The following is a 13,369-nucleotide window of genomic DNA, read 5'->3' as shown; positions in this document are numbered from 1 at the left end:
CTTGGGTGTCTTATTTATGCTTGAATGATTCGTAGATCGGTGTTAAGTGCAAACAAACAAACAAAAAAGGATTCCTCTGAAAATTGTCAGATACAAGGAATGCACCAAACTGAGGGAAAAAGCAGCCACTGTCCAAAGAAAAGCTTTGAAAGAACTTCAGAAAGCCTGGAGAGCTATTGCTCAAGGCCACTTTTAAAAAGATCCAAGAAAATCTGTTTCCTTGGAAGCAAAATATGAAGAAAACAGGTGGCTCAAGAGTTTTGCACATTACTGTATCTTAGATGTCACACGGCTGAAGGGAGTAATAGTTGGGAAAAAATGTCCAATCAGTTAGGATTTTTTTTGCACAGCCTTTCAATTCCCAGAACCCAAATTCAGGTTAAATGTCTGTTAAATGAATGAAAGCTGCAGAAACACAAGGTTATAACAAGGGTAGAAAAAAAATATAGTTATTATATTTATCTTTTAGTTTTTAGAACTAAAACTAATTCAGAGCAACAAAGTAGAAGGCCACATAATCTGAAATAACTTTTAGTATTGATTTTTTTCTATATGCTAAATGTTATGAGATTTATCACTTTTCGATTTCAAATGCAATACAAGAGCATGATGTGAAGAGCACAAAAACACAAAAGCCAGTTACAATTCTGTATGAAAAAAAAGCTGCATGAAATAAATATTTTATAAAGCCGTTTTGTATGTTTCCTGCTAATGAATCACCCGTTTCTACAGATGCCGTTTTAATTAAAATAATTGGTTTCTCCTTTTAGAACGGAAAAATATGCAACTTTTCCATCTCAGCGAGGGGTCTTCTTCATTATGCCACCACCGTTCACAGTTATGGGTATAAACAGTGTTTTTTTTCTGTTAACTGATTAAAATGTCAAACACACAAAAGCACATCAATCAGTTCCAACTGGCAATAAGAAGACCTTTCTTCTGTTTGAAAGAGAAATGTATGTTGCTGATCATGTTTTTAGGGTTTTTTTTCACATAGCAGATGTGAATCACAGCCAGCCTTGGAGTTTCTAACAGAGAACCAGAACAGGCAATGTCCCCGACCAAAGAACAACCGAATGTTCAAAATAATCACACACCCAAAGAATGCCCACCTCCGCTGGCCTCTGATGAGTTGTTTTTAGGGGGTGGGGGTGTGTGCTTCTGCCAGCAAAGAGAGCTGTGAGTTTTCACAGCACACTTCAGCATCTGGCTCCAACCAAGGGCTTTTACATCCTTCATTACTGATTTGTCTCAAAATAAATGTCAGTAAACACAAATCAAACCAATCTACGATACGATACGATGTGACATAAATCAGTTTGTATTCACAAAATTGATTTCCGTGACATAGTCAGTCTGTCAGGCTGTCCAGGGATAGGATTTGCTACAATGAATGTATTGTCCATTATCTAATAAAATATCTGTACAACTCAGGAAATATATATATTTTTAAAAACAAAACTAAATCAAACCATCAGTTTGAAAAAACGAATTAAGTTACACTGTGTCATATAGTTCTGTACCTCAAACTTCTATAATTGTCGCAACAAAGATGGATCAGTTTCATTTAGTAAGCAACACTGCAGTCTCTGCCCTCACTAATGTAAGTACTCTGTGCAATAACTCTGTAAGTCATACAGCTTCAGCATGTGCCCTTTTGAAGTCATGCACAAACTGACAAAGCAAGCCAAAGAGCTCCTGAGAGTCTTGATCCGCCGGTTCTCCGAATTTCACCTATGCAGAAGAGAAAAAAAAAGGTTTACTGATTCATAAATAAATAAAATGAAAATAATGTGGTAGCAGTTACATTTTCCATGACCACAGGACTTGTAAAAAAATTGTTTTACAATTAACAACTGCAATCACTTTCATTTGTGAAGTGGTGCCTGGCCCGCGCATGTTCTTCTTAACAATAGCCTTTTGATTTAATTAGCTCATATGCTGCCTCAGCATGCATCCCAATCCTTGAGTGCCCTTATACAATGACGCAGACATGTACTGCCAAATTAATACGTAGACCTAGGTGGTTAAAAGGGTCACTGGCATACTAATGTTAGTCATTCTGAAGCCAAAGTTTATTACAAAGGGTCACAGTGGTTAAACGTACTAATTTGCTGACTGCATGCTGTTGACTGTGCAGGTTAAAGTTCAGACTAAAGCCGTATGCTGTTACTCTTTCCTGGTATTATTTTTCTTATGTTTTACAAATGTGTAATTTCTCTAATGAAATTAACCATAAGCTTACTTACAAGCAAATATTATGTACTATAAATCTTATAACGCACACCAAACAGCTGACTTGAACACACACAGGATGTGCTCACTAATAATATGAAACAGCCTTCAGCACAGTTGGGCTTCATCTTAATTGAATTTCTTCCTTTACATCTTGCTCTTGTAAAGACATTACAAATTATTAAGTATTAGACATGCTGCGCTGGAAGGCGAGTTTCTTACCTTTTCTAATGATCAAGTCTTTTCAGTTTTTGTGCTAAGCTGTCAGAAATTACTAAAGCCCCAGTCATGCAGTCTTAGAGACTGGCCAGTGATCCCCTAGCAAACACTGGTCGCAAGGGAAAATTGCGTGTTTCCTGAACACTTGGCAGAACTGGCCACTTGCAATCAGTAGGTAAAATTGGTGGAAATGAGGTATATCATGCTACACAGAAACCCCTTCAATTAATACCCGATTGCCACAGTTTCCTGACATTTGCATGGAAGACAAAAACTATTCGCAGTATTGAAACTGTGTATCCAAGTTTGTCTTCAAAGTAAAAGTCGCACCTTTTGAAACCTTTTCTTTTACTTTAACGGCAAATACTACTAGTGTTTGTTTCAGCGCTTTCCTTGTGACTGTGTACCCCCATACGTAGAGGTTGCCACTATCAAAGATATCACATTTCAAGCTGCGAAAGCAAAGCTGCATATCTCTGCGTGTAAAACTCTCACTCAGCCTAAGAAAAAGCGAGCTTCCCGTTGTTATCACTTATTTACTGCAGTTGGAATATGATACAATTTGCCACCGTTAGCTAGCTCATGCTTTCACAATGTGATTGGCATCATCTTATGCTTCACACTTATTCACAGCTGTGTGGCTATCAGCCGACTCAGTCATTAATATTCACCCAGATGTACAACATGTATATTAGAGCTGACACTAATGACTTTAGCTCTGCTAATGCACTAACGCCAGCCCTTGTTTTTGTAGCTCCCTGTAGCATCCCATCTTTAGTTGCTCATAGTATCTGCTATTTTGTTGGTACTGTAGATTTAATGACAATGTAAAAATGTAATGTTCATGTTTGTATTTATGTAGATGGGGAATTAGGTTTCCCAGCAGAAACCTTGTTGCTGCTGAGATTAGTTGAGAGCTTCATGAAGGAGGACCTCGGACTAAAATAAGAAAATTCCCATGGCAAATATATCCAAAGATCTACATTTAAAGACAAAGAGTATTTGTAGTGGCTGCTGTTTCGGAATAAAAATGAAGGAGGACATTGGCGCTGTAGCACAAGCCTTGCTCTTCCAAATACTTAAAGCGTGACAGCTGACAGTCAGTGCATTTGTATTACTGTGTGCTTTCAGTTCGTAGAAACAGTTCCACAGGTGTAAGATTTAGCAAAGTCCCCAGCAGCAAAAGGAAGATGTTAGCTAATGGTTAACACTGTTCTCACCATGAAATATTACACTCAGATGTGCAGATTAGTCTATTTGCATACTTTTATCCTCACATTTTTCACTGTCTGCCAGGGATGCTCAAAATTATGTATAACTGGAGCAAAAGACTTTCTTTTACTTGGTAAAGTGTAGAAGTTTAATCCTCTCAACAGTGTTTTAGCTGATTCGCTTCCTTGTCTTTTGTGCACGTTGAACATTTATGAGTATTTTCACAAACACATGCTGGGCCCAATAAAATCAATTTACTAACCCATATGGATAAATATGTCATCCACCCATTCACACACTGGTGATGGCACGCTACATTGTAGCCACAGCCACCCTGGGGCACACTGCCAGACACTGACGCCACCGGGCCCTCTAACCATCACCAGTAGGCAACGGGTGAAGTGTCTTGCCCAAGGACACAACGACAGAGACAGCGCAAGCCGGGGCTCGAACCGGCAACCTTCCGATTACAAGGCGACATTGTAAATTGTATACTATATCACAGTTACTCACTCAACACTTGAACTATCCTTATATAAAAATATCAACATACCTAAAGTATGCCTGCTGTTGATTTTATTAATACAAATGAAGTTACAAAACCAGACCCAGGAATGTTCATTATACACCCGACAGGTGGGTCTTGGATAATGTTTAACCTGTAGGTCTGAGCTGTGCTCGAAGAAGCAATATTAAAACTTTTTATCTGCAGAAGCTGAGGTGGAATTGATTTTCTCATATCATGTCTCACTGACATGGTGCATTAAACATGTGCATTGTATGAAAAGAGCCTGGTAATGTGACACAGCTGATAGCGTCTAGTCTTCATGTTTTTATTTTTGCTTTTATGTATTAGAAAAACTGGAGTGCATGTTTTATAGCATATTATATAAAATGTCTCCTTTTATTTAGTACTTGAAGTGGTTTTAAAAACATGCTTCCAGTGTCTGGGGACATCCGCAAATCAACTGCCCCAAAATTTTATGAGCTGCTTCTATGTTTAATACATTTGCATGTTGGCTATTTCAGGGCATCATTGTGAATTCCCTCCTTCCACCCATTTGACAAGATGTGACTAAATATGACACCTTTTCCCCAACCTGCTGCTCCCTTGCACTACGCCACAGCCCAGTCAGTCTTAATCATTTTTCCAGCGCTCCTGAAGGGGTTTATTGTACTTTCAGGACGTTTCAGAGGCACAGTCTTAGTACTCAGTAAAATGATCCAGCATGGATGGGACACAAGTGGGGCAAGTGTCTACAGACTGTCCTGTGTTAATCCTCAAATGACATTGGTCTTTTCTTTTTGTTTTTTTAAGAAAAAGGATGCTTGATTGCTCTGTGGTCTTGTATTTAAAGAAGACTACGAGAATAGCCTGAGAATGGTTCAACAAAAAACATTTCAAATATAAGGTATATGAAAGGCACCACCATTTAAAAACCACTGAGAGCTAAAGTGAATAACATTAACGATCTTGTAACAATAGCACCTGTCACAGGTTGGGATATACATATATATATATATATATATTATGTAGAAAGTGACCAGTCAGTTATTAAAGGTGGAAGAAAGAGAGAATGGGTTTGCATAATGATCTAAGTGATCAGGCTGTTTCAACTGCCTTCTTTAAATTAACGCAGCTTCAGTTTTCCCTTTTAACAGTGCTATACAAATACAGACCATTTACCATTTTACTTTAGCAAGTGAAATTATTTCTTAGATTTCTTGTTTTTTGTGTTTCTTGGTCTCTTTATCCTTCTGTCAGTTTCACATCTTTCTTTTACTCAGTTTTTTGGCACACCTTCATCCAGTCCAGTCATCTATCACCCCAGTTCATCCACTATTTCCTATTGTCAGAAAATCTTAGTGCTTTAGTGCTCAGCACTAGTACAGGTTTTCCCCTGTTCTCTGTATTTTGTTATTTCTTTTTTTCATGAATTTATCTTTTTCCTGCCTCCTGCCAGTTTTGTTCACCTATTCAACTGCCAACACATGTGAAATATAATTTTTTTTGTATACTTTATTAATCCTACCTACTGAGCTATCTCCTCCCCTCCCCTTATAAGAAAATTAGGTACTAATAAAGGACCAGAGAGCTAAAAGGCTGGTCCAGTCCACCACTGGTCCACCACAAAACAGCTGCTGTGGCACAAATTTCTGAAAATTCTAATTCTGCCAATGATTGAAAGATGTTACAACATGCAGTCTATCACAGCCTGCTTTGTATGGGCTTCCAATGCCACAGGCTGATTGAAAGTTCCCATGCTGATCCCTGTCCACTAGAGAAAGCACTTATGGTCAGAGGGCACATCAGCAGAGGCAGTGTGACACTCTGGGAGTGTTCTGCTGGGAATCGTTGCATTCATGTGGAAGATAATTTTCCAAATGCCATATTTTTTGCAGATCACAGTCTTTCATGTAGGATCTACTGATAACATCTTTGTTCCTGATACCACAAGTTGCATTGCAAGATCTTGTAGAACCCATACTTTGACAAGTCATTCGTCTTTTATCCTGTCTTCTTTCTCTCACCCCAACCAATAGCAGGAGATGGCCGCCCCTCCCTGAGCCCGGTTCTGCTGAAGGTTTCTTCCTGTTAAAAGGGAGTTTTTCCTTCCCACTGTTGCCATATTGCTTGCTCATAGGGGGTCATATGATTGTTGTCTTGAGGCGACTGATGTTGTGATTTGGCACTGTATAAATAAAACTAAATTGAATTGAATTTTGAAAGTCCAGGGAAAACGACAGCGTAAGAGTTTATTTATCTGCAATAAAGTAGCAAGCTTTTGAGGGTGTACTTCACCTCTCACCCTAAATTGGAGAGATGGACGGACAGGTGGATAAATGGATTGACAGATGTGGCTTATTCTTAACATCAAGCTTCCAAACTTTGATCAAACATTTAGGGATGATGCTACATTTAAGCAGCACTGCCTGATGATTAAAATATAACTCCCTGCCTGAAGGGGACAATGCAGTTAAAGGTCAGCTAGTTAAACTTTAAAAAGGCCACAGAACATTCACCACCAGAACATTTTTAATAATAGTGAAAGAGTGATTTATGTTAAGAATAAGGTATAATATTGGATTAGGATAATATTGAGGTAAATCAGGATTTATTGTTCAAGGATGTTCATTTAAAATGTTCCTCATTTAGAAAAATATGCTTATTTGCTTTCTTGCTGAGGTTTAGATGATACTGATATGATTCTAATATCTGCACATTAAATGAAAAGCTGCAGCTGGGCTTACATCAGTATGTAAGAGGTGTTTCTCAATTTCTACATGAGCTTATGTATAAATTAGAAACGCATGATATGCATTTTGCATTCTTCACAAGTTTAGTCTTAGACTTTTTGCACTTTTGATCCAGCTACACCAGCTACTCCAGTATGACCTGCTTACCTGCCCAAATTAGACGCTAACCTCCCTGACAGGAAGCGGCACGCCTCTGTGGAAAACCTGGTTCATTGGTTTTTAAACTTCGTTGTGGGATTACATTAACTGGAAAAATCCATTGGACCTTTATCACATTGATTAAGTGGTCATGACCAGAGCCTTTACAAACTAGAGGCTGTGAGAGCAAATCAACTGCAGCTGGTGTGAGCATCAACAGTTAGCTCTCTTAAGGCAGAGACACACTGGAGATTGATTTTCCAGTCATCCATGTTCGTGCAGCTTACAAAAAAGATGCATGGCTTGTTTAGACAGCTGGATTGATTAAAACTGTTTTTTTCCTCCACATAAGCACAATCAAATCAAAACATTTTACAGGTTTTATGTAACCTGATCTGTGGATATTGGCTCATTCTTTCCCATTGTTAAATTCAAAAGCTGAACTCCCACTTACTGTGATGACATTGAAACAAAGCAACAGCATGCTTAACTTGAAATCATCAGTCATCAATAAATAATGTATTCGTGCTACTCCGCTATTCTTTCCCCCTAATTCAGTATGTTGTCCACCTGGAGTTGTTAATTTGGTACAAAGTAGATAGAAATTGAAATTTTTAAACTGTGTTTTCATCAATTCCAGTTCAGGTAACTACTATTTTAGGCCACTGACCTTCAAAAAGGTAAATTACCTACTTTACATAATAATAATAATAATAACTTTATTTATAAAGCGCTTTCAAACAAAGTGCTGTACAACTATTTGAAACTAAAAAGATTAAAAAAATAATAATAAAAGAGATACATAGCAATACAGGTAAAAGACACAATACAAGTTAAAAACAGTAAAAATTTTAAAATTAAAAGCCATAGAATTAAGACTTGTAAGATAAGGTGAACAAATGTGTCTTCAGCTTAGTTTTAAAAACCTCCACAGAGCTTGCCTGCCGAACATCTTGAGGGAGGGTGTTCCACAGAAACGGGGCGCGAAAAGAAAAAGCACGCTCTCCAATTGTCTTTTTTCTGGCTCTAGGAACCTTTAGAAAGCCAGAGTCCTGAGATCGGAGAGCACGGGATGGAACGTAAAGATGTAAAAGGTCGGAGAGGTATGAAGGTGCCAGTCCGTTTAAAGCCTTGTAGGTGAGCAGCAGGACCTTAAAATCTGCTCGAACCTGACAAGGTAGCCAATGAAGAGAGTTCAGTACAGGGCTAATGTGCTCAAATTTCCCAGTTCTTGTTAAAATGCGAGCAGCTGCATTTTGCACCATCTGTAGACCTCTAAAACTTTTCTTTGGTAGCCCAGAAAGAAGAGCATTACAATAATCAAGGAGGACACAAATGCATGGACAAGAACCTCTACATGTTGAGCCATCTTGAATAGCCAGCTTCTTGTAGCCATGGGTGAGATTTGGACAATATAATAATAATTGACTCACTACTACTACAACCCTGAACTGAGCAGAACACATAGCAGCTTCTTAGTAATCTTAAGCTGTGTCCAAATTCTTTGGCCACCTCGTACTTCCAGCCTTTTTGGTCTTCGGAGGACCCGGCCCACGTAGACCACAACGGTCCTCCAAAGACCGAGAAGGCTGGAAGTGCGAGACTGTGAAATTGGAGGGTCTAGCCTTCAGGTTTGTGTCACCAGCTGTCTTGGTGGACTTTAATAAACTCAGCCGTTTGCTCCTTGCTATCTAAAATATAACAGGACACTGGCGTAAATTCTCTACCACCCCCCACTTCTGTTTAATCAGTTTTCTGTTTGACGTTTATTCAGCTGTAATCTCAGCCAAACCAATTTTTTCTTACAAACAAATAAAACACTGAAAAAACCAAACAATAACATTTTAAAGTTATCTAAGTGACTTATATATCATGTTTAACCTGAGTAGCGAAAGACCGCGGGAGTTTTGAAAATGATGTGATCTCACCGTCTCTTGTGAGCCTTGAACCCCGGCTAGCCATCGAGCTGTTGGGTAACAGACAGCTCCGAAAACGTTGGAGCACTTTTGCAAATATGTGATATCTTGATAAACCCGAGCAGATATTTGAAGTTTACACAGCTACATTCTCGCCTGAAAATATGTTAAGTTTATTTTGTGACCCAGAAAGATTAATAAGAGTAATATTAAAACTAAGTAGCTGCCGCAATTGTTAGAAACTGGAATTGGCTGGGCCGCGCTATGAATTCTGGGATATGGTGGGCCACGAAGGATACACCCGACCCATCCTTTAAATCTGGGGTAAAGGAGGAAGCATTTGTCAGCCGCGTTTGGAGGATTCTTCGAATTTGGACAGCCTTCGTTGCGTCGCTGTGACGTAATCGGCCTACAAACGGGCCTCCGAAGGATGCAGCCTTTGAATTTGGACACAGCTTTAGGCTCCAAAAGGTGACCTCTCTTTGAGCATACATAATTCGAAACAAATCAAGTCTACTTGAATATTATATTATATTGAATATTATATTGAAAAAATATTGAAAAAATTATATTTTCTTACCAGAGTTGAAGGCTGCCCTGGAAATTGCTACGATCTTGAATTTTTAATTGAGATTTTTTAAAAGGGTACTCAAAAAAGAGCATTTGTGCCAATTGTGGCATTTGTATCAGGTTGTAAAAGATTTCCCTGTAATGTTAAGCTAATTGCTGCCCTGCAGGGTCTTCACTGCGCTTTGCTCTTATATAAAAGTGTGCTAGTATTTGCATCCTCACACACACGGAGCGGAGACATGACATGATATTAATCAAGTTGACAGCAACTTGTTACAGTAATTACAAAAAGAAATTCCTGCCAGGTGTTAACCCTGATGTAATATAATGAAAGACAGAGAGCAGCCAATTGGCAAAGCCAAGTGCCTTTCAATATTTGCCTACTCACTGACCACTGTTTGCAGTCAGACTACTGGCAAATGATTTGCTACCTCTCCTTCTGCTGCTAACTGTTCGCACAACATAACATAGAATTGAAAAAGTATAGATCCATCTACTTATTTTGTCTGATCTGGTGATACTGGGGCGACCGTGGTTCAGGGGGTTGGGAAGCTCATCTGTAACCGGAAGGTTGCCGGTTTGATCCCCAGCTCTCTCTGTCCTGGTCGTTGTGTCCTTGGGCAAGACACTTCACCTACCGCCTACTGGTGTTGGCCAGAGGGGCCGATGGCGCGATATGGCTTCTGTCATTCTGTCCCAGGGCAGCTGTGGCTACAACTGTGGTTTTTCTGCACCAGTGTGTGAATGTGAGAGTGAACGAGTAGTGGAATTGTAAAGTGCTTTGGGTGCCTAGAAAAGTGCTATATAAATGCAATCCATTATTATAAATACTGGATTATTGCGGTGTTTTATGCTGTAAGTATCTTCAAAACCTGCACAACAAAGGTGCTGCTTTCACTGTCCAGCCTGTTCAGACACTGCGTTAGTGATCACAGCATAGCTGCTGTTTGACAAATGTGAGGATTCAGAAGGAAAATGAAGGAGAAACAATATCTGCCTGGCTGGAGTTTCAAAGAGTCTGTGCCAGACAAAATCAGCCAGACTCAACGGCTTCAGCCAGACGAGTTGTTTGTTTCCAAACTTTGTGCTAAGCTACATCAACAAATTGCTGTCTGTTGCTTCATATTTACCATACAACAACATGAACGTGGTATTGGTCTTCTCATCTTGCTCTGGCAAGGACGCAGCAACATGTTAAACCACTCCTTTACATGTAAAACACACTAAATGATCCCTTGTTTCCATCTCTTATAAAATCTACACCAAACACAAAGGAATCGATGCAGATGATTCTTTTAAAGGATTTAGAGGAATGCTGAATGGCACCTTTGTTTACTTGTGAACAAATATTTGAGTGCACAGGAATCTAATTGTTTCTCTAGTATAACAAAATTTCCTACCGGGCCTAAAGCTCACAGCTCATGCCGTCATATCTCAGCTCTCAAATACAGCAGGAAGGTTAAGTGGACTCTATGATGATGGATTGTCCATAGAGATATGAGAAAGGTGAGAAAATAGGCGCCGCTTTTGTATTGATTGTTTTTGGTGGGTGATTCCTTAAAAAAAGACATAGCTGCTGTTAAGATGTCAAAAGTGGGATTGAGCTCTGAAAACCTAATTTAACCAGGCTAGTAAGCAAAGAAAAGGTTCTCTTTTATGGACAATGTGATGAAAGAATACACAGGGACCAGTGCTTCCACTAAATCTGATGATATGTGTGACAGAGGTGTTCGCTTTATGGTCGACCTCACGATGCGACCAGAGCTTTTAAGGCAGGTGCATTTCTCATTAAAGAACATCACCGTTTCCAGAGTCCAGTCCACACATAAGAGCCCTTAAATCATAAAAGGTTCACGTACGAATGGATTGTACATTCAGATATAAATGAGATGTCATCAAAATACAAAGAGTCACGAAGCAGTATGAAGCTCAAAAACTATGTTTAATTTATGCTACGCCCCTTAAGGTCTAACAAATGACTCAAAAAAAAACTACATGAGAATCCCACCAGGGGTGCTCCAACATCTCGTCATTTTTCATCATTTGTAGAGCATCCTAAATCAACGTGACATTGCACATTAAGGGTCGGGATGAACTTGTCTTTCACACTTTCCGCCTGCAGGAAACCAATGTTCACTAATCCTCCTGAAATTATCCAATGAAGGAGGTATAACACTCCAAAACAGCAAATCAGCTGTGGTGGGTTTTAAACGACGTTAAGATCATTGGTATAAGGTATAAATCACATGCATTATATGTGCTTGTGGAAGCCCTCAAGGACACGCGGTGCAAACGAAGTAACCTTGTGGACTTCTTGAAATAATGTACTCTCCCAGTGTAGCATGGGGAAGATGAGATGACAAATAATTGAAGAGGGCCATCTAGACATTACTGGGACAGGGGACCATCTGTCTTTGACGCTGAGATATTGAAATAATAATTCAAGGATTACCAATATGTCAGAGTAGAGTTTCTTCATCTCCTCGCATGTCTTCGTCAGAGCCGAAAGATCTGCGTTGTATTTCTCAATCACCATCTAGGATATAAGGAAAAGCACAAGAACTTGGTGGTAAGTTTGTCAGTCTTCACGTTAACCATTTAATTAGAAATATTCTGCTTATAAAAGGAGGAAACTAAAGATCTGCTACCTGGATTTTTTTAAGGATAATTGTACTGTTAATCAATGGCATATACGTACATAATATATAAAAATAGATGAGTTGATTCATTAAAGGTGGATTTCCTTGTCTTTATTCATGGACCTCACTACAGTCAGAGTTAAAAAATTAATCTTTATGTCATGATAATCCTCAGTGTAGCCCCTTAATTTGAAGAGCAGACGAGTAAGACTTCTGTAGTCGCAGCCAAGCCGAGAACAGAAAAACTGGCTCTACCATTGTAACAGCGCGTATATATGTGCATGAATGACAGAGCATTAGGAAAAGCATAAGAGGCTGGCTTTAAAGAGACACATTTAGGCTGTCCAGGTGTCCCACTTTATGTGCGACTGCACACCAGCACATGGCAGGATACAAAAGTCTGTTTTCTATTCACTGGCTGTGAAGAAAGTGTGCTGTCATTATGGGTCAAGTGCAGCTTAACCTGCCACATCCTTTCGCTGTCAACAATAAGTCTCAATAAGGTAACATGTTATGCAGATTTCAGTGGAATGTGATGGAAACTACCGCAAATAAGGAATGCAGCAAAATAAAATCTGGGAAAATACTTTGGTAAGTGCAGGAGGCAATTTACAGAGATATTTTTTCCTTTTTTTGCCAGAGTTGTTTATAACTTTTGCATGGCAGAAGAATGTGACTTACAGGTCAAAATGAGATGTGCACGTATATGGATCCATCCCCTCTTAAACTCAAAGATTAGATTAGACAGAACCAGAGCTGAAATAGCTCTGGTTCTGTCTAGTAACTGTCAACAGTTTTGACAGTTAGTGGAACAGAAAAAGAATGACACAGGCGAATGGAAGAGGACTATCCAGGTTTGCTGAGAAAGTGACATTCAAACAAAAACATGTTCTTCAAGTCCTAAAGGCCAAAATTGTAAACTGCATAATGGTCTTTATTTTACTGCATCTCAGCATTAGTGATGTGTCCTGTATTGTCCCACACAAACATATTTAAGCCATTTCCACAAATGCACTACAGCCCTGAACCTTTAGACACTGGCCAAATGTGGTGCACGTGTCAGTGCAAATATCCCACATGGACAGATGGGGCTTTAAGCTGCCAGTTCTCCGGTTCAAAGCCTGTGTGATTTCTGCATGTGCTGATGTGAGAACAGCACAGATATTAGTTAAGTGGATTCAG

At 39.2% G+C, this 13,369-nt stretch overlaps 1 protein-coding gene across 1 annotated transcript in view; it reads right to left on the bottom strand.

Moving 5' to 3' along the window:
* LOC102779843 (uncharacterized) overlaps positions 1-13,369 on the bottom strand; it is a 51,469-nt gene continuing 38,100 nt past the window's right edge. Inside the window, exons 16-17 of the mRNA XM_006794284.3 lie at positions 12,001-12,084; positions 1-1,734 (exon numbers count right to left, since the gene is read on the bottom strand). Coding sequence (XP_006794347.3) covers positions 1,633-1,734; positions 12,001-12,084 — 186 coding nt within the window. The 3' untranslated portion in view covers positions 1-1,632. The remainder of the gene's footprint in view (positions 1,735-12,000; positions 12,085-13,369) is intronic.

The sequence above is a fragment of the Neolamprologus brichardi genome, chromosome 20, assembly GCF_056152115.1.
Source record: "Neolamprologus brichardi isolate AB-2024 chromosome 20, ASM5615211v1, whole genome shotgun sequence".
NCBI classification, from domain to species: domain Eukaryota; kingdom Metazoa; phylum Chordata; class Actinopteri; order Cichliformes; family Cichlidae; genus Neolamprologus; species Neolamprologus brichardi.
The sequence above is the reverse complement of the archived record's forward strand: the minus strand, read 5'-3'. Positions and strand labels throughout refer to the sequence as shown.